Source organism: Bubalus bubalis, chromosome 11 (assembly GCF_019923935.1).
Source record: "Bubalus bubalis isolate 160015118507 breed Murrah chromosome 11, NDDB_SH_1, whole genome shotgun sequence".
NCBI lineage: Eukaryota > Metazoa > Chordata > Mammalia > Artiodactyla > Bovidae > Bubalus > Bubalus bubalis.
Window position 1 is genome coordinate 44,757,616 of NC_059167.1, and position 27,941 is coordinate 44,785,556.

The following is a 27,941-nucleotide window of genomic DNA, read 5'->3' on the forward strand; positions in this document are numbered from 1 at the left end:
GAGATGGTAAAACAAGAACCCACAAGTCAGGCACTTTGAATTCACTAGAATTTTGTTCACACTACAATTTTAGGAGAAAGATATAAGATTAGATTAGGCATCTAGCTAAATAAATATTTAGATTTTGTTCTATTCTTAGTACAAATTTTCTGAAACGTTTGCACCTGCAGTAGCATTCCGTAACAATAAATGGATATGAGACCCCTCCTCCATGAAAGCCTATAGGAACTCAGCACATAGAAAAAATGTTAACATATATTTCATTTTAATCTTTTAAGTGGATTCAAATGTCTCAAAAATATTTTAAACAACCAAATCTTAAAACATTTTTGTTTGATACTGTTAACCAGAAGATGAAAGAAAACAAAAAGGTCTATTCCTTCTATGCACCTTAGTTGATTCAGGTAAATAAGGAAACCCCTGAGCTGAGCCCAAGTAAATACTACTACTGTTATTACATTAATACTACTGTTCTTCCCCCTATTAATAGCTCACGTTTCTTGAGCAATTAGTAACTGCCAGCTCTGATCCCTGTCCTTTGCTAGGTCATCTCACTGAATCCTCAGGACACACAATGAGGTGTGTACTGTTCTTAGTTCCTACTCTAACAAATGAGCAGTGTGAGGCTCAGAAAGGTTAAGTAACTTTTCCAAAGTAACCCAATCAGCAAAGGACAGAGCCAGGATTCACCACCGGGTCCTGGTTCCACAATCAAAATACCTAACCACCCAGCTATGCTATATTTAAATACATTACCTCACTGTTGTAATGTTTGCTAAACTGTGCCAGTTGTCAGAAGCCTGAGCATTAGGCCACATCAATGGTTCTACAGGATCTGATGCTCAGCACTTGAAAAATAAAAGTTTCTCGACTTGATGATGTGACTTAAAGTAACATGTCTTTTGGAAGATTTAAAATAGCATTAAAAAGGGACAGCAAGAAAGGAATGCTACCCACCATGGTGCTGGTGCAGAGTAGATGTTGAAAAACAAGTATTGAAAAATACTTGTTAAATGAATGAATGGATGTGCCCTCTAACCTCTGAGCAATAGGCAGTATTTCCATGATGACGACAGCAAATGTGATGTAAGCACTCATGTAAGAAAGGGGCTAAGCTACAGAACAATGTTTTCACCAGCAATTATTACATGTCTAAATTTGTAGGTTGAAAGCAGTTTTGAATTTGAAGCCTATCATTGAAATAGAAAAAGAACAGAACTAGATCATTGGCGAGGTAAAGTTAGCAATTTAGGGGTTCTTATCTGTGTATGATTTTGTGTATAATCTCTGCCCTTTACTAGATTTGTTTTCAGTTAAGCAAAAATATTCACAGTGCATTTCGTATGTAAATAACTAAAGGGATAAATAAAGAAATGATTTATAATTTATGTTTAATATAATATTTACAGTAAAATGGCAGGGATGCAACTAGTTCATAGTTTACTGTCAGCACTACTAGTAAATAATCTAATTTCTACTCTAGGTCAAATAGATACCTTGCTAAATGGACTAATATAATATATATATCCATTACATAGCCCAATATGTTAATAATATACATTAACACACATTATATCTATAATATATTTATATTATATATTATTATATAAAATATAATATAGGCCCAAATGTATTAATAATATATTAAAATATATATTATTATATCAAATATAATAATCTGCTTGATATAGTTTTCAATCCAACAACTATGTATTGCATGTACACCTTGTGACAAGCACACCATACAACTGCAAAGAATAACTGTTATCCTTTAGAGTGAAAAGAAAAGCCTCTTTCAGCGTTAAACCTGGATGTCTTCACAAGATCCAGCCCTCACCTGCTGACCCCATATGGTTCCCCTTTCAGCTATGCTATCATCAGGAAAGAACTGTTCTATAGGTTGAAGATTGGTTGATTATCCTACAGGCAGCAGAGATATTCAGACTGTGATTATGGCTGAACAACTCAGTGTTGAGAATTACAGATCAGCATTAAAGCAAGAGCTTGGAGACTCTTTTCTATGTAAGGTTCAGAAATAGACTCTACAAAATACTTGTGGGATTATAGTGAATACAGACAAAATATGTGGATGTGAGATGACATTATCCCCATTTTACAGATGTGGCAACTGAGGCTCAGAGTTTGAGTGTCTTAACTAAGATTACCCAGCTTGTGACCAAGACAGGAAGCAAATTTAAGTGATCTGTAGTCAAATTCAGTTTACCATGCTCCAAGTACTTCCATATAATCACACCTATAGCAGGGAGTGTTAATGAAACTTGCCACACTAGTGAATGCCAATGCAGAGAAAAGGTCCAAATATGTTATTTTTAATGCTGTTATTAATAGGGATGCCACATAAAAATCAGAAGTTTAGGACAGCACTATCAAATAAAAATAAAGTGAGAACCACAAATGTAAGCTACACATGGACCTTTAAATTTTCCAGTAACCACATTAAAAAAAAATGGGTGGAATTAAATTTAATAATATATTTTATTTAAACCACCATATCCAAAATACCATCATTTCAAAATGTATATGTAATGAGGTCTCTTGCAGTATTTTTTCCATACTACATCTTTGAAATCCCATGCATTTTAATATTTACACACATCTCAGTTCATAAGAGGCACTTTTCAAGGCCTCCATAGCCACGTGAGTCCTGTGGCTACCGCCTGCGGGGGTACAGATTTGGACAGTGCAGGAAACTGCAATTTCCACACAACACTGTGAAGTACAGAAAGCAAAACCTTCTCTTTAAAAATGTATTTCTACACTATTTATATAACCTTTAAGAAATCTAGTCTTGGTTTCACTAACGTTATTATCCCCAGCACATGTAATAGATGCTCAGATATTTGCTGAACTTCAGTGAACCTGGGCCTGGAGCCCAGGCTTGTGTTTGGCTGGGTCTCTCTTCCCTGTTTTGTTCGGTATAAGAAAAGTGTTTTCTCCAGTTTAAAAGAAATTGGCAAGATCGTGGCTACTTGCCAGTAGGTCCTGCAAGTTTTTTATAAAGGCCTAATTGCTCTGACATTTTGTTATTCTAATAGCAGACGTAAATCCCAAAGCTTGGAGAATCCATAAGGAAAGGCCTGATGCATTCCTTTTGGGGGCTCTAATTAAAATGTGTACATTTATTTCTAATTAAAGACCTAGCACTGAATAAATACACTTTAATTTACATGGTGTACACTAACATCGGTGCAAACCCTTGAGCTTTCCTTGTAGTTCAAACAAGTGCTTGACTAATACACAGGATTATTCTTCTAGTCCAGTGGCTCTCAATTCAGGGTGATTCTGCCCTCCAGGGAACATTTGGCAGTGTCTGGAGATATTTTTGGTTGTCATGACTGGGAGGGTGCTGTTGACATTTTGTGGGTCTCAGAGGCTGCTAAACCTCCCACAAGACACAGGATACCTCCCACAACAAAGAATTCTCCAGCCTCAGATGTCGATAGTCTCGAGGTTGGAAAACCTGTTCTTGTCCCAAGTTGAAATCCTTCTCCTCTTCCTTCTTCTTGTCCTTTCTGCCATAAAAACAAAAGAGTTCAGCAGTTCCTTGTTCTTCTCCAGAGAGCAATCACTGTTAGCAGTTTGTTTTCCATTCCTTTCGTTGTTGTCTATATGATTTCAATTAAAGTGATTTTGAATCCTGGCTGAACATTAGTCACTGAAGAGCTTTTAAAAAATGCAATCGTAAATCAATTACAATAATAAAAAGCAAAACAAAGCAGCTGTCTAGGCCACAGTCTGAGATTCTGATTTAATTCATCTGGTGGGGCCCAAGCACTGGTATATTTTTCTAAAGCGTCCAGGTCATTCTAGTGTGCAACCAGGTAGAAATGCACTAATACATATGCACTTTTATTTTTGATTTATTATCTCAGATAGTTTTTGATTCTCCATTAGGAAATATTGGGCAACTCTATACTCTCTCTCCTTTCTACTTCATCTTCCTTTTCTAGCTCTAAATTGTAGTTATTCTATCGTTTCACACCTTTGGGCTTTATATACTTTGTCTCATTATATTCAGTTAGGTGTATAGATTGACACCAAAAAAAAATTAGAACTTATCACTAGCATTTATAATTATCTGGCTGTATAAATATATTAAAGCCTCTGTTCTATGGGCCTTAAAGTCTAGTGACTAATGGCAGTCTGATTCTTGTTTCTTTGTGAGTAGATTACAGTGTTTTTTCTTTCTCTATTTTCTTTCTTTCTTATTTTGAAGTGGGGCAAGGTGGAGAGAGTTGATAACATTTAGAAGTTTTACATATTTCTGTTCTCTGAATATTCTGTGTTCCCTGCATAGCATGCTGACCTGTTTCGTGAACTCAACTTTTCTCTCCTGATGTTGGTTTTCCTGTTAGGTCTAGCAGTCATTGTTTGCCTGTTCATAGTTCCAAATAGAGAACAAAATTGATTTGTGTAAACTGGGACTATTTCCGCTGCAGTTATGTATATCTGGTTCACCAAAAGACCTATCCCTTAAAAGGGAAGCCCCTTTATAATTCTCTATTTGTTACCATCTGGCAGGCCATATATTTTATTTAGTAATTATTGACTCCGCCTCTCCTGCTGAAATATAAGCTCCCTAAAACAGGAATTTTGTTTTCTCTACAGCTAGCACAAAGCAGAAGCCTGACACATAATCTTTTCTAAGTGAATGAGTGAATAAATGAATGAATGAGTGAGTGCTTTTGTAAGCAGGCAGATGAGTTGATGAGCCGCCTTCTCTGTAGTGCGTGTATGAGAAGCTAGCAGGCAACTGGCGAGTCCTCGGCAACTGCTCAAGTTGGGAGGGCTTCCCTCTAGGAGGGACATGTTTCAGTGTATTTCCATCCTGGGCATTGCCATCTCTCCTGTCCCTTCTCCCACTCTGTATCTGGTGGAAGATCTGGGGGTGCCTCCATTTCTGCACTGCTTTACTCTTGGGACCCAGCACCCTCACCAAGCCTCTTCCTGGGAGGCTGATGGCTGTGCAGGCAGTTGCTCTTTTTCAGGGAAGCTTCAGGAAGAGCTGGTGTGCTCTCCACCTGCTCTCGCTGATCCACTTGTTCCTGTTTGTAGTGAGACACCCTAATTGGGGCTTCCCAGGCGGCACAGAACCCATTTGCCAGTGCAGGAGACTTAAGAGACGTGGGTTTGATCCCTGAATCGGGAAGATACCCTGGAGAAGGGCATGGCAACCCTCTCCAGTATTCTTGCCTGGAGAATTCCATGGACAGAAGCATTTGGAGGGCTACAGTCCATAGGGTCGCAAAGAGTTGGACACGACTGAAACAAGTTAGCACACACGCACACTGTTGGGACTTACCTCGGGCATCTCAGGCAATTTTGTGGTCGTTTCTCCACCAATCTTTCTGTTTTCTGTATTTTAGCAACTCTTCAAGATAACGGCCCTCTGTTTTTGTTTTCTTGCATTGTAGGAGTTCCAGCCACTTAAAAATTATACCTTTTCTTTATGACAGTGGGAAACTTTGGGAATAGAGGGAACAAACAGGTGCATGTGTGCCATCTACTGTCTTAATCTGGGAGTCTTTAGTGATTCTGCCACTCTGGTGATTTTGTTCCAAAAGTTATCTTTGAAAAATCCTGATTTACAGATGACCTGAAATAATACGACTAAATTAGTAGTGCCCAAATGCTAGTCAATGATAAAAATCTTTACCCATTCATAGTAGAAGGATAAAAATGAAATAATTCTGAGATTAATCCTTTCTACATTATTTTTCCTAATGTTAAAATGCCTTTTCTCAAAAAAATTAACAATGATAACAGATGGTTGTGGGTTTTTTAATGTCCTTACCTAATAAAACAAAGTTGTTAATTCTATGTCAGTGTCTTTTTAGGGGGGCTTCCTTAGTGACTCAGTGGTAAAGAACTCACCTGCCAATGCAGGAGACTCAGGTTCAATCCCTGGGTTGGGAAGCTCCCCTGGAGAAGGAAATGGCCACCCAGTCCAGTATTCTTGCCTGGAAAATCCCATGGACAGAGGAACATGGAGGGCTACAGTCCATGGGGTCAAATATCGTTGGACACAACTTAACAACTAAACAACAACAATCTTTTTTTTTTTTTAATTTTGCAAGTATGTGGAATTTATAAATCTGAGCTGCTGAACCGAACTATTTTTATTGCATTTTTAAATTATTATCTTTGTTACTTGAAGGTATGATTTAATTAAGGTTTTAAGTACTGTAAAAAAATATTTAATGTGGTGGCGAGAAGTTTGGTAAATAAATCTTTAGAAACCCTAAAGGTTATTTCTTTTTCACATCATAAGGCCTTTGCAGATATGCTAAAAGTAAACAAGACCTTGAAAAGTCTAAACATAGAATCCAATTTCATCACTGGTGCTGGGATCCTGGCCCTTGTAGAAGCACTGAAGGAAAATGACACGTTGATTGAGATCAAGATCGACAACCAGGTGAGTTAACTCACAGGGTACATGTGAAAGGGAGGAGTACCATAATGGAGGGAGTTAAAAGACAAAGTTCTGTGAAAAAGTTTAATTTGATATTCTGGCTTCCTGGTAATTAGGACAGCTTCTGGCCTGTGGAGGGTGAGTGGGAGAACGTTTTAATAATTAAACAAAGTCTAGTGGGGCAGCCTGGGACAGAAAGAGCCAGCCTCCCCCAGCCCTGGGCTGGTCGGGCACCAGAGGAAAGAGAGGAGACCGGCAGAGGTGTTGACAGCAGCTTTGTTTGGCCTTCATCAACCTTGCCTGTTAGTAGGAACCTTGGTGCAGTCCTGCCCCAGTCTTGCTGTTGCCTCTTACTGGGACTATGGAAAAAAAGCAGAGTGGCCACACCCAGAAACAGCCTCCCTGCCCTGGGTTGGAGGCTGTCAGAGCCAGGCAGCAATCCCAGGCTCCTCCTGTCTGGTGCTGACCATAGAGCCTATTTAAAGGAGTTGGGATTCTAGAAGACAGCCTGGTTTAGAGTGACAGGCCACACCCACAGTGTGATCACAGTCTCAGCTCTGCTGCAGCACTTCTTGGGGTCCCGGCAGCCAAAGCAAGCTGCTTTTCCCTGGAGACACCCCCTCCTGTACACTGAAGACCTCTTTTCCCAGCCTCAGCCTACAGAGTCTCTGGAGTTGCTCTACCGGCTTCAGCTGGCTCCTGCCTGCAAGCAACAACTCTCCGTTCTCAGCATGATGTCGTGCCCTGTCCCTTTGGCTGCAGAGATGTGTCTGCCATGGGATTCAGGAAATCTGAAAGGTCTAGACACAATATAGTTGGAATAAAGAACCCTGGAATGGACCAGAAAGAGCGAACAAGGAGACTAGTGCTTCAGGCATCCCCTCTGTGGGGTGATGGGAAGGGCAGTGGGGGGAGTGTCCTCAAATTTCTGGGAAAATCCCTGGTCTAGACCCCACCCGAAACTATCACCTAAGCTTGGAAAGCCATGGCAGACCCATGAATAGCTCTTCTCTCCTTTATTTGGCTCCAGGACACATGGGCTGTTTCAGTGCTATATGAGTACATCCCAAATATTTCTTGAAACATACTTGTACTAAAAATTATTCATTGTCTAGTTGAAATTCAAATTTAATTTGAATTAATTAATTAGAGGTAGGTTAATCTATTCCTAGATTCCTCCTGAGGCTTGTTGCCAGGGGAGCAGGGGAGCCCCACCAAGAGACAGGCACCCTTTCAGTCTCACCCTCCCCAGAGCGCTGCATCATCAAAACATCATCCCTGTGCAGGGATGTGGAGTGAGTCCTTAGGAATGTGCACATGTGGCCGTACCCGCTCAGGAAGCTCACTCCTTGTATCCTGATGTGTGTCCGGCTGCTAGGCAATTAAGAGGGAAGCATGAAGGGGTGGAGAGTAGGAAGACAAGCAAGAGGGAAATAGGAAGGGAGTAAAAAGGAGTGATGGTTCAGGGATGTGTATCAAATAGACTAGTATCAGGAAGAAGTTAAGAGGACTCCTGGTAAATGTTTGCAGGAGAGCTAAGACAGAAGTGAATACCTTGTTCCAAAGCAGGTTTAACTTTCTGTGTTGGTTTAGGCCATTGTGAAACCCCTCATCTGAAATAATGTCCCAGATACTGTTTCTAGTTCCTCTTAAGATGTTTAATACTACTTAGGGTTGCCAGATAAAATATAGTTAAATTGGAATTTCAGGTAAACAAGAGTTTTTAATACAAGTGTGTCCCATGAAATATTTGGGATGTACTCATGCTGAAAAATTGTTATTTTATGAAATTCAAATTTAACCACGTGTCCTGTATTTTTATTTGCTAAATCTAGAAACTTTATACCTAGTAAATGACCTGAAATCCTGAAAATTTAGAGTACCTTTTAAGAGTGCATGTGGGGGTTTCCCTGGTGGCTCAGTGGTAAAGAATCTGCCTGACAATGCAGGAGACACGGGTTCGATCCCTAGTCCAAGAAGAGCCCACTTGCCACGGAACAACTAAGCCCATGTGCCACAGCTACTGACCCTGTGCTCTGGAGCCTGCGAGCCACAACTACGGAGGTCATGTGCCACAGCTGCTGAAGCCTGCACACTCTAGAGCCACTCTAGAATGCTCCACAAGAGAAGCCACTGCAATGAGAAGCCTGTGGACCACAATAGAGAATAGCCCCTCTCTACTCATCACAGAGTAGAGAAAAGCTCACCACTAGAGAAAAGCCCACATCAACAAAGACCCAGCACAGCCGGAATAAATAAATAAATAAATAAAAGGGTTTTTTTAAGTCATGTGAAGAAGACCCTGACATACAATGTCCAAACTTGCACTGAAGCATCGACCTCCACCTCCTCCTTAGTCAGCTCAGAAGGGATTTGTGTCCTTTTTCAACTTTCATTCCCTAATTTGCCTCTGAAATGGGTTCTTTTCACTTGTGACAAGAGGATTAAGTTCTAGAGCAACTGGAAAAATTATTTGCTTTATTCCCAGAAGGAGGAAATTCAGAGTCAAAACCTGTCTTCCATCCAAATTTTGTTGTTGACTCAGTGTTCTTGCCTGGAGAATCCCAGGGACGGGGGAGCCTGGTGGGCTGCCGTCTATGGGGTCGCACAAGTCGGACACGACTGAAGCGACTTAGCAGCAGCGGCAGCATAGACTGTTAGAAGCAGACCTCAGTTTCCTTATCTGTATGATGAAGGGTCTGAAATAAAATGATCGCTAAGACAGTGTCTCAGGCAGGAGCAGCAGCTGAGACCAATTTAGCACCATTGCAGCAGGCAGCTGCACCAAAGCTAAGGCCTGCAGAGAATCCTGCACTGGGGTGGCTGCCGTGGCTAGGCTCCAGGTAAACAAGCTGTGATTGAATCAGGTGCCCCTGTGAGAAGAACAATCAGTGATGCGTATTAGTGAAACAGATGGGTAACTGCTGAATAAATCTGCGAAGAGAAAAGTGGTCACTTCAAAAAAGGTGATCTGAAGAACCATATGCTTAAATTTTGTTTCTTCTTCTTTGTATTTAGTGACTTAAAAAAAGAAAAATATATCCAAATTATAAGAAATTTTGGTGCCCATTTATTGCCCTAGGTTTATATAACAAAAACGTCTCAAAAAAGAAAAACAAAAAAAAAGACTCAGGCTAAGAAAGATGCTCTATGCTGTATTACTTCCTCACCTTCTTATATATGTCCTTTTCCCAATATAATTGTCTTCAGATCTTATGTCCTTTATATACACCATCGCATGCCCAACCTGTGTGTTACCCAAATCTAGGACTCCAGATGCCTAAGCTTTGTGAAAGGAAATAGAGGGACTTTATGTCACCCTCCTTGGTCAGCTACCTCCACCCTTAGCACCTGTGCCGTACCCCGGGGACATAAGTCTACGGCAGCCCTGACCTAGCTCAGGTCTCAGCTCCTAGTCCAGTCCTGCTTTTCCAAAGTGTGGGTTTCCCTGGTGGCTCAGATGGTAAATAACCCACCTGTATAATGCGGGAGACCTGGGTCTTCGACCCTTGGGTTGGGAAGATCCCGTGGAGGAGGGCATGGCAACCGGCTCCAGTATTCTTGCTCAGAGAATCCCATGGACAGAGGAGCCTGGTGGGCTACAGTTCATGGGGTCGTGTCATAAGCCAAAGTTGCTCATGAAGCGTTGAGGTCAGTATCTCTAACATTTTTGCTGCCTCTCCCTCCCATAAACTTACATTGCCGATTGCTGAGCACACTAATCTCTATGCTGTGGATATCCAGAATTGTTATTGTCTGACTGGAAATATCACATTTTGTTCTTTTCTTGAGGAAAAACTCGTTTGATAGGTTGCTGGATGAAAAAGAGGAGCAGAGTTAATCCTTAGAACTTGCCTAGGACATAGAAATTCCTTCACTAACTTTTCTTCCTCATGTACTCAGTACTTAAATTTTCCAAATTTAAAAGGTATATATATTAAAATATATGTTTCAATATATGTATTATATTTAAAAGGTATTATAATAATATGTAATTTAATGTATTTAACTGATATGTAATTTAATACATTTAATCAAAATTGCATGAGTCAGGCACAGACATAGACTTGGCAGAACTATAGGGTCCAGAAACACAGCCTAGTACACCTGAGAATTTTGCAGCAAGGTAGCATTTTAACTCAGTAGGGGAACAAATGAAGTAAAAGATGGTGGGACTACTCACTGGCATTTAAAAAAAAAATTTATTGGAGTATAGTTGATTTACAACGTGACTCTCCAGCATTTTGGAACAAAATGACATTATGGCTATATCTTAATTTTTCTGCTAAAATTCATTCCAGGTAAAATGAAGATTTAAATATTAAAATATATGAAATCATAAAACAAATGAAAGAAACCAGAAGTGGAGAGGTTTCCTCAGCATGACATAGAATCTAAGAGACACAAATTTGACCATATGAAAATGAAAAATGGTCTTGTATAGTAATCAAAAGGAAAGTCAAAAGACAAACTGAGCAAAATTTTTTCATCATTTTTGACAAAAAGCTAATTTCCTAATGTATAAATTTTAAAAACAGGAACCACAAGCTGGGAGAAAAATATACAAATGACAGGTTGGTAGTTTCCAGAGAAATACAAATGCATAAGAAAATTAATTGTTCTTAGTCATAATTTGAAAAGTGCAAGTTAAAGCAATTAAATATAAGTGAAATACATTTTTACCCCTTGGATTGAAAAAGTTGAAAAAGATTCATAATATCCCATGTTGGCTAGAGTAGGGAAAACTAACTTTCTGACCCTATCAGCAGGAGTACAAATTGTCATAACCTTTGAGGGTAAGTCAATCATTTATCAACATTTGAAAAATGCTTCCTCTTGGAGCCAACTATCATGTACCCTACAGGCACAGTGGCAGAAATGCCCCAGGACATATTGGTACTTTGTGTACAAGGGAGGTTCACCACAGCCTTGTTTGGAACTGTAAGACTGGAAAGCAGTGTAAGTCAGTAGAATGTAGCTAAATCAAATATGATCACTCACTACAATGGAATGCTATGCAGTTGTTCACAAGGATGAGGGAAACATATATTTACCTACATGAAATGATGTTCCTGATGTTAAATGAAAAATAAAAAACCCTAGAATAATATGCTGAAAGTAAAAGTCGCTCAGTCGAGTCTGACTCTTTGTGGGTCCGCCTGCCAGGTTCCTCTGTCCGTGGAATTCTCTAGGCCAGAATACTGGAGAAGGTAGCCATTCAGCCATTCCTTTCTCCAGGGGATCTTCCCAACCCAGGGACTGAACCCAGGTCTCCCACATTGAAGGCGGATTCTTTACCGTCTGAGCCACCAGGGAAACCCAGAATAATAATCTAGTGTAATCCATTTATATGAAGAAAACATAGACATTACATGTGATTACATGGACATGAATGCACAGAAAATGTTTAGAAGACTACATGCCAAACTGACTTTCTTCATGGGAATTGGGAGTCTGGAGGAAGGGAGCTTTTTATTTTATATACTTTTTTGTCTTTTCTTTGTAGTTTTTAAAAAAATTAATGATAGACTATGGAAAAAATGTACTATGTTCCTTAAATTTATCTGTGGATTCCTATATTTACATGCCCCCATTTTAAACCCTACTTTTAAAATTATTGTTCTGTTTCTCAAAAAACAAGCAAAAAAAGCAAAAATACTCATTCCACCACTTAAAAAAACAGAGAATTTTCTGTAGCCCAATAACCTATTTAGTGTTTGATAATACACCTGGCCATGGTTCAAACCACACTAATAAAACCTCTTGAGGATCTTCTACTGAGACTCTGTTCTGAGAGAATGGCCACCCATCTAGTTGATGATCTTCAGATATCTTTGGATATGGATCCCAGAATAGAAGATTTTGTAACTGGATTGATTGCTATAAGACTGTCACTATAAAAAAAAAAATCCTTTGTTTAAACAACAGATACTGGGGTAAAGTGGAAACACCACGTGTTAATTTTGCTCTAATTTTATATCTGGAATTGTCATTTCTTTCGTAAATAATTTGCCTAGTCTTTTCAATTTAACATGCCAGCAGATTCAGCTGCCTGTTGGATTTTGCTTTTAAACAAGGAACAGGTGTATGAGAGAAAATATCTCAAGTGACTTTGTTTCAAATTGAGACTTTTGCCTTTTTGTCCAACAAATAGATGTACATCTTTCCATGCATGGTTAATGTGAGTAACTATTTCCTCTTCTTTCTTGGCCATCTTCTGTTTGTGTCCACATCTGCAATCAGAGACAGCAGTTGGGAACAGCCGTGGAGATGGAAATTGCCCAGATGCTGGAGGAGAATTGCAGGATCCTCAAGTTTGGATATCAGTTTACCAAGCAAGGACCACGAACAAGAGTGGCAGCTGCCATCACAAAGAATAATGACCTGGGTAATGCAGGCATATGTGCTGTTAGTAGTTACAAGAGCAGGATGGCCATTCATTGCTCCACTTCAGATATAACATCTCACAGAGAGATAACCATTCCACTGGCCTTTGGTGTCAGCCCTTCATCAGAAGTATATTATTACATGGTCATAGGAATCCACATCATCTTTACAGTGTTTACGTTTTATCGTGGCATTCTTCCAAGAGAAAATTTTTTTCCCAAGCAGCCTTTGATTTTTACTTGGTTTCCTCTGTATATTTATTTCTCCTTTACTTACTTCTTATGTGTAATCATCCTCTGTTGTTAATCTACACCAGAAAGTGGACACAGTGACATGGAAATTCCCAGTTCATTTATGTTTGACTCCTGTGTTTTTGTACTTGTGTTTAAGTATGGTTATGTCTGATACCTTGGTGATTTACATGTGAAATGACCTAATAGAGCTATGTTTTTTAACGGTTAAACTCAGAAGTAGCTTTTTCAGTTAGTCCCTCTTTTATCTTTCCTGCTACCCACTCTTTTGTGACTTATGTTAGAATGAGATGGGGAATGTCCTGGTCAACCACAGTGAAAAAGAATGGCACCGATTGGGAAGGCTTGATCCAGGGACATCCTAGCCACCTGAAACAGTGTGGAAAAAGACCATCCAGGTACCATCAGTCCACTTGGCAAGTAGCCTGCCAATACAGGCTTCAGTCCTCAATAGAGGTACGGGGCAGAATGCCAGGCCTTAGAGAAACTGGACAAGGTGTCCCACCAAGTACATTGCTGACCTTGGGGAGGGTTCAGATGGTAGACAAAGTGGAAGCGAAGGGTTAGAACTGTAAGAAGGCAGGTGAATGTTAGTGTGCAGGTCCCTGCCCACACATGCTTACCCACAACCCTGAAGCCCAGCCAAGGTGCAGTGAATGGCACCCAGAGGGTGGCTGGGCATACGGCAGTGCTTACCTCCGAGGTGCAAAGGGTGAGGCACAGTGGGCAGCAAACGGGCATGATTAGAGCAACAGTCAGAAGATACCTGGGAAAACACATAGGCCCTCATCTGAACAAAGAAAAATAGGCAAACTGGAGGTTTAGAGTAAATGGAGAGGCAATCCTGAGCCCAAGAGCAGCAGTCATGGGAATAGCTTTTGTCAGATTTTCTGCATCTGAGGCAGGAGCAGTCTGGGTTATGTAAAGTGAGGAGATGAGATAGGGCACAGCCCAGGGCACTTTTTTTTTTTTTTTTGCCAAATCCAGAAAGATTAGAGCAGTCCTCTTCCTCTCCACCAGAGGAGCCTGCATGTAGGGATGTGAAAGGGGGAAGAAGGTTGTAGAAGTTGGGAAAGGCAGTCAGGCTAGCTCCTTTGTTACTAAGTACCAGATTACAGGGGGCTTCCCAGGTGGCTCAGTGGGTCAAGAATCTGCCTATGACACAGGAGATGTGGGTTCGATCCCTAGGTTGAAAATATCTCCTGGAGGAAGGCATGGCAATCCAATCCAATATTCTTGCCTGGAGAATCCCATGGACAGAGGAGACTGGAGGAACCTGGCGGGCTACAGTCCACAGAGTCGCAAAGAGGCTGAAGTGATTTGAGCACTCACGCACTCACACTGGATTAAATGAACCTTAATCTCTGAGTTTGCTGACACCTGAATAACACCTTCCTTGTTGTTGTTGTTTTGCTCAGTTGTATCCGACTCTTTGCGACCCCATGGACTGTAGCCTGCCAGGCTCCTCTGTCAATTCTCCAGGCAAGAATATTGGAGTGGGTAGCCATTCCCTTCTTCAGCACACCTTCCTTGGAGGTTGCTATTTTGAAGTTTCCATTTAAAACAGGTTTAGAAACTTTAAACTTCTGTTTGCAGCTCCTCCTGGTCTTCAATTCAAAATCAGACTTGTAAATGTATTATCCTAGGGAATTAGTTTTAGCCAGTTGGTGACTGAGTTACATAGAAGCTGAGAAGATGTGCTGTGGATAAGTAAACATGAGAGGTTCACTGTCTCATGGGTTTGTTTCAGACTTCTACTCCGTTGAAATTGGAAAGCTCTAAGATTCAAGTTCCCAACTATCAGACATAGCTTTATTTAAATGTAAATTCCACAAAGCACTGGGCTATTCGATCATTTCCATGTGTTGCCATGGATAATTATTGAAATTTTTGATAACTGTTCTCAAGCGTGTGGGATTGCTATTCTGTGTGATTATTGTTGTTTGTCTGAAATTTAAGGAATATTCCCTCTCCTTCATTTTGTCTTTTCAAACCTTTTTCTCTTTCTCATCTAGTTCGTAAAAAGCGAGTTGAAGGAGACAGAAGGTAAACTTCCACAAAAAGAGGCGACGTTTCCCCACGGCAGCAATTTAAAAACAGAAGCTCTTCTCCTTCTTCACTGGGACCATTTTATCAAAGGTTGTTCATTTCCATTAACCAAGCAACTAATAATTTAACTGTTATTCTTTTTTAGTGCTACATATTTGTCTTGGATTTTTTAACATATGCAACTGCTTTATTTGTCCCTGGACACCTCTGGCGACTTGCACCAATGGATTTATGCAGATCTTAGTCGGTGACAGCAATCAAAAATGATTTAACCATTTTCATATTGGGTTATCTTGCTTTCTTATGTGAACTTTATTTTTTAACCATTGAAAGGAACTTAATATATAAATGTGTTTGTAACTGTGATTAAGATAGAGGCCTATCTCTGTTTACATGCATAGCTTTGAGTTAGGCTAAATACAACAGAAGTGTTCTCCTGACCACATAAGAAGTTAGTATTGCCAATCTTTCACTGAGTGAGAAAATGTGACCAGCTTGGCACAAATTCTCCCTTAGTTCCAGAAAAGTCACTAAATGCAAGTGCCCTGCTGGTTGAAGATCAGTGGTGTCATCCTCATAAAAAGAAGACAGCATTATGATACATAAACACAGCTTTAGCAAATAAGTATGAAATATTTATTCACCCACAAATATAGCTTTAAGCCAGACTCATGCATAGCAAAATGAATTAGCTACTTTTACTGATTATTCCACATACATTCGATCTTTAACATCACTCTATGGATAACATTTTATAAAACTGTTTTAAAGTTTTCCAGCCATGATGAGAAATTTTTAAATTATAAGAGGAAAGCTTTTCAAATAGTACATTCTAAATAAAACAGTAATAATTGCACTCCAAGGTTATCTGTTACACACGATTACATTATTTTGGCAGATTTTAGAAGCATTTATTGCTTTGTCTTTAGGGCAACAAGATCACAGGATGAGATATGAACGTTCAAGATAATTGTGTAGATTTTGTTCACATGGCATGATCCATCCAGACATTTGCAAATATCAGGAAAAAATGTGAATTATTATTTATCCAGAGTTTGTCATCTCAAGGACAAAGCCTGTGAAAGTACAACTGATGCTTGAATCTTTTCATCCAGCAACCAACACTGTCATGTTAAGCTAAGGACATTTGTGACTGCAGCCTCTGGCACCAGCTCTTTGATAACTGTCAGTGCCTAAGGCTAGAATTAATGGCCCTCTGACATTGCCTTAGGCTCCTCTCCCTCCTCTTCCCCCTCCTTTCCTTCCAGTTCATTCTCTTTCTTCTCTGTAATCCTGAGCCTTGTAAAGGTGGTGTCCTTCGTCTTGATGACACCTGGAGCTAAAGGAGTTGCTGACTCAGGCAGAGGAATTCACTAAGTAATTGAGTGTTCCTGAGTTGCTTGATAGCAATAAAACAAATAAATGGGAAAACAACTCATACATTATTCTAGTTTATAAAACACACAGAAACTGGAGAGAAAGTCCTTTCTTTAGCCACAAAAGGCTGTTGGGTTTTTCTGTAATATCTTTTCGACCAACTTTTTTGACCTTTAAATGAACTTTTTGACCAACCCAATAAAATTAGATATTTACTTGTAAGTGCCCACATCTCTAGCTCTAAAATCTTTTGGAAAAAGAAAAAAAAAAAGAAGAAAACAAAATAAAATCCTTTAAGATGTAAGAATATTTTATTATACTTTTTGAGGGCATAATGGACAGAGCATATTGAATTTTGGAAATCACAAAGATTCTTTAGTTTTCTGCTAGATTTCCCTATCTATTAAAAAAAAAAGTAGTAACTACTATTTGATTTTTTTTTCTTTCCCTTTTAGGTGTGGTATGTTGGAGCCAACTCATATAGGTTTCACCATTATTAAATTATCAAGAATCTTGCAAACTGGTTGCTAAGCACAACCATTATTAAAAATTAAATGGCATGCACTTACAATTAAATAATTATATCAAAAAACAAAAGTAATACTCAAAAATACATTTTGCCATTTTTGTATTCTTGAGATTATTTGCACCTATTGTGTTTTTGGCACAAATTTTTTTTGGCAGAAATACTATATCGTGGTATGCTATTATACATCTCTCCCCAACTCGCTAGTTCTTCCCAACTAAGAAGTTCCATACTTCTTGTTGGTAGTTTGAAATTGATCATGGCATGGAAATTGATAAATGTTATAAATCAAGACTTTCCCCTATCTCACCTGTCCCCAGGTTGCTGGTTCATGCATCTACCATCAGCATAGCACTGGGTAAAATGTATACAGTTTTTCTTCTTCTTTTTTTGTTTTTTGTATACATGTTTTGGTTACCATGTTGCCAAAGGGAAGAACACTTCTGTTTCTTAGTTGTCTTTCTCCTTTCCCTTCAGATTTGTTGCAAATATATTCAAGTGCAGAGTCCCTGACATGCCCCACTAAGTAAGGCTTTTTCCTTTCTGCTCTCATTTACTCTCTTTCTTGTCTTCTCCCCTAAGAAATCTTGGATCCTACACAGAGTATTCCCTGCAGCCCCAAGATACTGTGGACCCGGGGCTAAAGGCAAACCCTGGCAGGAAGAAGGGAAAAGGTCAGGACTTGATAGTGCTGTGCTGCAGTTGTTGATAGTATTAAAGCAAAATAATGGGATATTGTCAAAATTTAGCATTGTTTTTAGCTTACAAAATAGTTAGGTCAAATGTATATAGAATCTATTAAATCAAATATTTATTACTAATCAACTTATCATTACCTGTGTTTTTGAAGTAGCTTTAAAGGTGGCATTTCCATGAGTATTCACTTAACTATTAGAAGATAAACTTAAATTTAGAGGGCCTATATATCATTTAATTAACCTAGGACTTCATTTCCCCATCTCCGCAGTGTATGTAAGTAGAAGTTCCTTTGTGATCCTGAGCATGGTTAATCCCTTACCATCCATCATGGTGGAGCATAATGTATATACCATATCTTTATGCATATGCATTTTGTCAAATATTATGTCAACATATTTGGCAGCATCTGGACAATTGATTGAAGGGAGGTCATCTTTCCCCAGACCACCTCCTTTCCCCTGTTAGACTTGTACAGGCCCACCCTAAGTGTAATATCATTCACCTGGACTTACAGGCTTCTGTCACCAACACCCATCCCAGCATATGTGGAAGATAACTTTTAGGAGATATTCTGGAAGTCTAGCGAGATCATGTCATTAGTCCAGCACATCTCCCCATCTGCCAGAAGTGTGTAATGAAAGCTGCTTTATCCTCATCAGCACGATTAAATTCCTGACTTTCATCTTAGTAGGGCATAATGTAAATAAATGTCATGTGAGTGTGTGTGTGTTGCCAAATATCTACCTGAGTATTTGGCTGCATCTGGACCACTGATTGAAGGGAGATACTCTCTCCCCAGCCCCATTTCCCTTATTCTTTTTAGAGCTGCTTTACGCCCAGGTTAAATATGAAATCACTCCCTAGAAATTGCAGCTTAGGTCACCAACCACCAAATTTCATAGCACTATGGAAGATAACTCTTAGGGAAGCCTGGAAATCATTTCATTGTTCCAGCACCAAATCTCTCCATATGCCTAAAGTGTATGAGTGAAAGTGCTTTCATCTCCATCAACATGCTTAGGTCCCTTCCTTCCATTTTTGTAGGATATATTGTATATAAATATTTTGTAAATTAAAGATTGCCAAATACTATAAAGGAGGTATTTGGCCAAAGCTGGACTCCTGAGTGAAGGGAGATGCTGTCTCCCAGTCCCTCTCCCCTCTCCTCTCTCAGAGTTGATGCGGGCCTAGGTTAGGTAGAGAATCGCTAACCTGGAGGGGCTCGTGCAACTCACCCATCTTAAAGCACGCACTTCATCTTACAATACAAGCCCATCTCCATTTAAAAACTCACAAAGCATCCCAATGCCTATACTCCTCAAAACAATTTCCGTAAGGGAAGCCTGGCACATCAAATCAAAAGAACGGCTGCTTCCCTTCCAGACAGAAATGTGGCCCCTGGCAGGGCACCAGCATTAAGGAAACCAGTGTGTTCTGAATAACTGCCATGAGAACATTTCAGTGAAACCTGAAACCGATTTAAGCATCAACATGCTTTAAGTGTAAGCCCTTTAAAAGTTTCAAGAGTTTGAGGATATTTTCCTTTTTTGTGGTCATGATGTACTTAGCCCTCTTCTAGGCACTGTGAAGGAGACAGGAAGTGTAAGATTATTATAATTTGACCTGTGCTTCTGGGTTTTGGGGTAGAGTGCTCTTTTGGAAAGTAGATACCATTTTTTAGCTCAAGTATTGATTGCATATGCAAAAACTAGCAGGGAGCTGTGAACACTGGGTTCTGTGCTGTGTTACCTATCCCCAGGAGAACTGTTTCTGGAATTGGGTTTGAAATCATGATTCTGTAGCTTCCTTCTTCTCTTCCACTAATGAAGCAATGATAGCTATATTCATTGTAATGAGCAGAGAACTAAGAAATATTTTAGCTTTGCCTTCCAGTAACAGTAACAGTTTCCCCTTATTGCTCCTAATTTAAAACATCCCTGCCACTCACTGTGCCATCCTCAATACTCAAGGATGGAGACACATGCAAAGGAAAGGTGTGAGAATGCTTGGGAGCATCAGGCGTGCCCTCTGGACGAAAATCACATGATCAGGCCCCTGGTAACAAGCTGGAGAGAGAAAAGGACCCAGAACTTCAAGGATGTAGTCACTGTTCTTGCTCCCAACTCTAGGTCAGATCAAATTTTGTTTTGTGGTTCAGGAGTTTAGTAGTGTGGAGGGGCTAGGTGCTGTGGAGAAGGTAAATGGAAATTAATGTTTTTCCCTTGCCTAAGGGTAGAAGTAAGCTCTGCTCAGCTTACCTCTTTCTCCTCTGCCCGTAACAGCTATGATTAAACATTCAGAAGATGGATGGAGGAAGAGTGGCAAGGTTTGAATTTATAACCTGCCTGTTCTAGGAAGGTTGTACACATATCAGAGGTTATCCCAGTTCTGTGATGCATCGTTGATTTGGAGGAGGGTGAAGGAGACCAGACTTTTCTCTGACATCTTCCATGGTAGTCATTCTGAGCACATTGGCTCTGCTAGTTGGTATGGTGGAAGGGCACCATACTAACAGATTTGGAGACTGACTCCTAATCCCATCACCAACACTTAGCAGGTATATGATCATGGGCAATTCATTCAATTGCCTGACAATTATAGACTATCTAGGGGGAAGAGCACTGGATTTGGAGTCAAGACACTTGGACACTTGGCTCCATACTTTCTTAGCTGGGAGACTATGGGGCAAGTCACTCAGTCTCTCAAACCTAAGGTTCTTCAGTTATACTATAGTGGGAATAACCTTCACTAACTACCTCACAGAGTTGTGGTGAGAATATATCAGCTATTGGGATGAAAACACTATACTGGAAAGGGCTATACAAAAGTGGGAGATCATTTTTTATTATCTATTCACTACTGTTTTCCACTGCCTCTTGAATCTGTTTTCTTTTCTTCTAAGCAACAATCACATCTTTCACGTCTTTTTGAATACAGGGAATTGAAGCATGGGTATGATGTCGGGGACTGGAGTTATTTCAGTTTCAACATAGAAGTTGGAGAAGTGGTAGATAGGTGTTGTGGGTGTTAGACATACCAGTGAAGTGTGTGGCGGGGGGGGGGGGGGCAGTATTTTCCTGGGCCATTTTGACAGCACCCTGGGATATGGTCAGGACCCTTGCAGAGAGCCTAAGGCTGGACACAGGGGGAAACAAACAGTAATTAAGAACTGAGGGGAGGGTCTGGAGCACCGCTGCTCTCCAGTGAGCTCTGTCACTCCTCAGGGGGTGGGTTCGGCTAAGGCTTGAGGTGGTGGTTGGAGGCCTAGGAAAGAAGACTGTCGTTAGGGCCCCAGCAGCTGTGTAACAGGCTTGAGCCCTATTAACAAAGGGGAGAAAATATCACTTGTGAGGTCAGCTCTCCCAGGCATCAGCTGCTTTGTTATCACCAGCAACCTTAGCCCTAATCAGTATTATTTTCTGCTAAGATATTGAAACATAGCCTCAAGGGACTTTCATAAGCACTGGGAGGCAGGGACTGTCTCATGAATCTTTGCATCTTCAGTAGCATCTAGTAAGGTGCCTTGTACATAATAGGTGCTTAATAAATGTTGCTTGAATCGAAATGTCCTCCAGCCCCGCAAGAATCATGCTCCATTTGCCACCATGTGATACTTTTGGAAAATAAAACTGATTTCGATGTCAGCTCTGTGTGGCTTCCCTAGTGGCTCAGATGGTAAAGACCCTGCCTGCAAAGCAGGAGACCTGGGTTTGATCCCTGGGTCGGGAAGATCCCCTGAGAAGGGAATGGCTGCCCATTCCATTATTCTTGCCTGGAGAATTCCATGGACAGAGGAGCCTGGCGGGCTATAGTCCATGGGGTCACAAAGAGTGAGACAATTGAGCAACTAACACTCTCACTTTTTTCACTATGTCTGACTTTGGGCAGGTCTTTCATCTAATCTTCATTTATTTCCTTTATAAAATGAGTGAGTGGATTAGATGCTGTCTAAGGTCCCTTCCAGCTCCCAAATGGTACAATCCTGTGGTTCTAAATGTTTCCGTCACCTGTGAACGTGGGTGCTCTATGCCTCCCTTGTGGCTCCTTCTCTCCTCCGTAGGCTTTGTTCAGAGGAAGGGGTCTGAACATTCCACAGAGCTATTTCTTCCTCTTCAGTGGTTTTTACTGTCTTCAGAATAGTTCTAGAGGAGCAGCCTTTTCAAAAAGGACATTTTAAAATATATTTTCTCCTCAAAATTAGTAGCAAAAGAAAGGAAGCAAAAGAAGGAAAAGCAAAAGAAGGAAATGTAAAGAAACTGAGCACAGTAAACATGGCATGTTTTTCATAGATTTTTATTTAAAGACGGAGAGAGTCTGAGCACATATCGACTGGATAATAGAAGCCAATCGCACAGTACACTGTGCGACTGAGAGAAGCTTGTCCAGGACTAACACTTTCCCATGGATAATCTAAATGTGGATAGATAAGAATTGGCCATATGGTGAGATGGATAGAAGGTGTACTTTTAAAGGACATTTTATTTTAGTACCAAATTTTGCCAGTGACAATCTTTAGTTAAGAAAGAAAGTCTTCGGAACTAAAATTCTCATCTCTGCCACTTTGCTTTTTAAAAAAAAACCCATTATATTCATGGAATAATAGTTATATTTTAATTAAAACTTTATCTTAATTCTGTTTCATCTATTTAAAGAAAACAAGAGCATTTTTCATTGCATTAAAAAGTGTAAAATACTTGCATGCCACCAGTGCGTAATACTTTCCCAGTTCAGATGCTTGTAATATGTGACTTTATGTGTCCCTGTATTATTTTGAAGAGAACAAAGGAAATAATACTTTGTAAGCTGTTTGAACTTATAATGGCAATATTTATTTCGCTAAGTGGTTATTGGAAAATGCACATAGTTTCATTTTTCACTTTGAAACTTTCCAAAGGTAGATATTGATTATATTCATTAAGGAATTGAAGACTAATTTGCCTTTTAAATGTGAAATTGAACATTTTGTGGGAAATGTGTGAAAAAGCAAAATGTATGAAGCGTGAAGTTCTTTTCCCATGATAATTAATAAGGATCCCAGGTGGCATAAATAGATGCAGTGTTTGACTCTTTGGAATTTGCCAGCCTGATCTAATGCTAAGGTAAATGTATACTGTTTTAATTAATCAATATCTTTCTGCTTTTAAAGATAATAATGTATTCATTTGTGTCTGGAATGAAATTTCCAAGTGAAAATGTACAGAACACTAGGAATTAATAAAGTTTTCTTTTTAAAAATGAAAGCAAGGACTGATTTAATCTGGATAATTTTAAGACATCTGGTCTTTTTAAAATAAACGATTGGCACCGTGTTCTCATATTAGAAAAGTACATTTGCTAGAAAGGACCTTAGAGTGTCCCTATTATGAAGAAGATAAGAAGTAGACAGACAACCAGAAGTAGCCAGAGGAGAAACAAGACGTTATTATCAAAACGAAAATACAGACACACACACAACATTCAGCTAAACAGTTCACATTTGTTACAATAAATGGGAACAAGAACAAAGGTAACTCAAAGAGGTTTTAAGTGTTTTACCTTGAATTTTTTATATTAATTTTGGAATTGCTTTCTTTGTAAAGTAGGCTGGAATTCAAAACAGGGAACACTAAAAATAATAGTTACATTGTAAAGGCTTGTCCTGGAAAAACAGGAAAACCTATTCTTTCTGCTGCCCTGTTGAACTGTGCTCAAACTCTTTGTCACTTGGACTGATGACAAAGTCCAAGAAGAAGCATAGAAGGCCTGTGTCGAGTTTCTGGATTTGCTGTCTCACACCTTTTCATGGTCAAGGAAGTATAGTAATTATCTGAAGAATTCTCTTTCAGTCTATGGGGCTGTAATGAATAGGCATTACAGGTGTGCACTTTGGGATCAGAATCTGACTTCTGTTAGTTTTGTGAGTTTCTGCGAATTACCCAGCCTCAGTTTCTTCACTTCTAAAATAAGAATCACAACCCAGCTTCCCATTAGGGCTATCATGAGGATGCACATGTAAACATTTAGAGCAGTCCCTGGCATACAGAAGGCACTTAGATACTAGAAAAATTCTAACCTAAATAAATATCCATGGATATTAACAACAACAAAGTTCTCCATTTTATGCTGACAGTGTTAGGAATTTAAGAAGGACTGAATCTTATTAGTTTTTGTGTTTTCATTGTCCATCCCCTTTCTGTCAGATAGGCCCTCCCCCATCACTCCATGAATCAAATATGAATAAGATAGAGCTGACTCAGGAGTTACTCCTGACCACCCCCTCACTTAGCTTTTCGTGAATCCCCTGGCGTTTCACCCTGCTTGCATTTGCCCTGCTTTCTAGGTGCCCTCCTTTGGATTTGGCAGTCTGGCCTCAGGAGTGACTCCTTGATTTTGGGTCAGTTGTACGTTATGCTTGATTTTGTTATGGACACCATCTCTTGGTTTGATCATACAGCTTTTCTCTGGGGTTGTGGGAAGTGGTGCCCCACACCCTCTCTGCCCTGCTTCCAACTAACTTCTCAGTCCTCCCACTCAGGGAACACATCAGATGCCCACAGCGTCCTGCAAGGGTTCCGCATATCACAGGGCCTTCATAGGAACTAGCTGTATGTGTGCTTCAGTGAGGCGGGCTACACTTTGGGCTCAACCAACCTAAGAAATGCGATGCTGTAGGAGAATCAATGCATTTCTCAAAAGGTTTGGCGGTGGAGGTGGAAGCTGGGCAGAGATGCGAGCGTTCTCCAGACCGTAGACCACTGAACTTATTGGTCCTGAGCAACATTTTAGAAAAGTGTGTTATCCACTTTAGTGGTTTGTAAGCCCTTAGAAGTGAAGCAGTGATCTCTAAGAGGCAGCATGCTGCTGCTGCTAAGTTGATTCAGTTGTGTCTGACTCTGTGCGACCCCATAGACGGCAGCCCACCAGGCTCCCCTGTCCCTGGGATTCTCCAGGCAAGAACACTGGAGCGGGTTGTCATTTCCTTCTCCAATGCATGAAAGTGAAAAGTGAAAGTGAAGTCGCTCAGTCATGTCCAACTCTTTGCGACCCCGTGGACTGCAGCCCACCAGGCTCCTCCGCCCATGGGATTTTCCAGGCAAGAGTACTGGAGTGGGTTGCCATTGCCTTCTCCAAAGAGGCAGCATAGGTTCACATAAAATAAATGGTAGGAAATCATAAGAATACCGTCCAAAGAACATACAGTGTTTAGATCTCATTGAGACATTTGAGAAAGTCTCACGTATCCTTGAAAAACATGGGCTGCACAACAATTCATCAAAGTAATTAAATGGCTGGTTTAAACAGTCTTTTTAATTCATGATCATAAGTAAAGGCTGATGAATGGACGAATTTCAACCAGAAGGGCTTAGCCACTACACAGCTATTTCCTTGGTGAGTTTTAGTTAGCAGTTCTTCAGTAATCTGGATGTGATACTCATAGACTATAGATTGAATCTTTAGCTCATAGGCTCCAGGATAGACAAGGAATACTTTGACAGGTTCAAAACTATCTGGACAGGCCAAAGTCTATGCCTGTATCTAAACAGATAAAGTTGTATAGAAACAACAGTACAGTTTTCTACTCTTAATCCAAAAACCAACTACAAAAGATAGAATGGAAAAAATGTGACTTAATTACCATCTGTGTGGATAAAGACTTTCAGTTCAGTTCAGTTGCTCAGTCATGTCCGACTCTTTGCAACCATGAATTGTAGCACACCAGGCCTCCCTGTCCATCACCATCTCCCGGAGTTCACTCAAACTCATGTCCATCGAGTCAGTGATGCCATCCAGCCATCTCATCCTGTCGTCCCATTCTCCTCCTGCCCCCAATCCCTCCCAGCATCAGAGTCTTTTCCAATGAGTCAACTCTTCGCAGGAGGTGGCCAAAGTATTGGAGTTTCAGCTTTAGCATCATTACTTCCAACGAACACCCAGGGTTGATCTCCTTTAGAATGGACCGGATGGATCTCCTTGCAGTCCAAGGGACTCTCAAGAGTCTTCTCCAACACCACATTTCAAAAGCATCAATTCTTTGGCACTCAGCTTTCTTGACAGTCCAACTCTCACATCCATACATGACCACTGGAAAAACCATAGCCTTGACTAGATGGACCTTTGTTGGCAAAGTAATGCCTCTGCTTTTCAATATGCTATCTAGGTTTAGCATCCTAACTAACAAATCTTAACTGACAAAGTTAAGTTAAATGACAAAGTTCAAGGATAACGGAAATAATAGTGAAGTGAAAGTGAAGGTGAAGTCGCTCAGTCGTGTCAGACTCTTTGCGACCCGGATTTAATCCCAGGGTTGGGAAGATCTCCTGGAGAAGGAAATAGCAACGCACTCCAGTATTCCTGCCTGGAGAATCCCATGGATGGAGGAGCCTGATAGGCTATAGTCCATGGGGTCACAAAGAGTCAGACTCTTTGTAATACAGACTACATTAGCTAGATACCTTAGGAATAACAAGTATATCTTTTTTATTCAATAAATGTTTTTAAAACTTTAAGTAATGATACATGGAAGGATAAGAAGAGATTATATCATAACTCTATTCTTTGTGGAAATCTTTGGTGTACCTAGAACATATAATTTAAAACAAGAATTTAATTCTTAGTTACATTTAGGACATGGCTCTGTTCATCTACTCACCTCAGCTGAAATATGACTCTCTCCAGTGACTGTACGAGTCTTCCAGCTCACAGAGCTTGGAAATTATTATTCCTGTGCTATGTTAAGCTTTACTATTTAAGCACTAATACTTTAAATAATATTAAAACAGTAAGTTAAATTTTGGCATCAGTTTTTAGGTTTATTTGTGTATCCTAGAAATTTATTTTTTGATAGTGACATTTATGAGCAACTTTGGCTTTGGCTGAAAATTTGAATTAGCCCTTTGTCATCTGGCTGGAAGGTGGGTATATTTAGTGCACCTCCAGTGGAGGCACAATAGGATATGAAAATGTGAGGAATGGCAAAATTAATTCCAGCTGATGGCATTAGGGGAAGTTTGAGTGAGAAACAGGCATTTGAGATGCACAATGAAACATGAGAAAGCTTCTAACAAGCAGACATGGGGGTGCTTAGGAAGGATACTTCAAGCTAAAGGCTTAAATCCTTCCTTTAAAATCATACACACCAGCTATGGTGTCTGTCTTCTCTAATTCCTACCTCCCACTGCTTTAACCAACTCCAGGCTCCCAGGAATGAAATCTTTACCTTTTTTGTTACAACTTGATGTCTTCAGCTTACGTTTTCTCTGCTGGGCTATAAAATACATTAAAAAAAATAAGTATATCAAGGAAACTATTTCCTAAAGGAAACTTTTGATAACAAGAAAATTGCTGCGGGCCTTAATTTGCAAATGATGATTCAGTGCAACAGGCTTTATGAGTTACTCTGGCTGGAAATTTAAAGATAACACTAATTAGGCTTGTAAAACATTGAGTAAAGTTACTGTGTCACTTTATCAATCACTTTCACTCTTACTAAACCCTGAAAACAGGAAGTGTACTCTGTTCCTTACTCAAATATTTACCTAACAGCCTCAGATTCATTCTCTTCTGTACATTAAACTTAATGAAAGTTACTTCAATTACTTGAAGTGGGGCTAAATGCATGGGGGAGGGGCGCCATACCACTTCTATTTCTGAGGCTTGCCTTTCATGGAATAGGCACTGCAGCAGTCAGCTTTGCTAGGTCAGTCTACAGTAACAAACAAACCTAACTCTCAGTTTACTTCCTGCTCGCGTTACATGTCAACACCTGCTTTTAGCCAAAGCTCTGATTCCATGTGACCTGTTCTAAAACCCAGGCAGAAGGACAAGACTCAATCTGATACATGCCATCCTCCTGGGAGAAGGAAAGAGTAAGCACACGGGTGGAAATAGCACTCTTATAGCCTCCACCCAAAGATGCCTTAGCGTCACTTCCACTCATTTTACTGGTCAAAGCAAATTCATGTTTATAAGTTTTGCGATGATGATATGAAAACATTTGTGTGAAGAAAGAAGGAAAAGAAACCTGAAAATATATATAGGGAGGCACTCCAAATCATATAACAGTGGGTAAAGCAGTCTTTACAGGACAGCAAATAATTGGGAACAATATTGAAATCCTCCATTTAGTTAGATTATTTAGTCAGATTAACCTTTTAGTTAGAGTTGCAAAGAGTCGGACATGACTGAGTGACCGAACTGAACTGAACTGAACTGAACCTTTTAGTTAGATTACCCTTTCCAC

The 27,941-nt window shown here is 40.0% G+C and overlaps 1 protein-coding gene across 2 annotated transcripts in view; it reads left to right on the forward strand.

The window, feature by feature from the left end:
* The window catches only part of TMOD2 (tropomodulin 2), a 51,126-nt gene extending 33,282 nt beyond the window's left edge, over positions 1–17,844 (forward strand). The window contains exons 8-11 of one of the 2 annotated variants that reach the window (XM_044925015.2): positions 6,293–6,436; positions 12,677–12,821; positions 15,087–15,117; positions 15,266–17,844. In XM_044925015.2, coding sequence (XP_044780950.1) covers positions 6,293–6,436; positions 12,677–12,821; positions 15,087–15,117; positions 15,266–15,293 — 348 coding nt within the window. In that variant the 3' untranslated portion in view covers positions 15,294–17,844. Of the gene's footprint in view, positions 1–6,292; positions 6,437–7,083; positions 7,897–12,676; positions 12,822–15,086; positions 15,118–15,265 lie in introns of those variants that run through there. The other variant, XM_044925016.1, reaches the window with a different exon arrangement.
* The last annotated feature ends 10,097 nt before the right edge of the window (positions 17,845–27,941 follow it).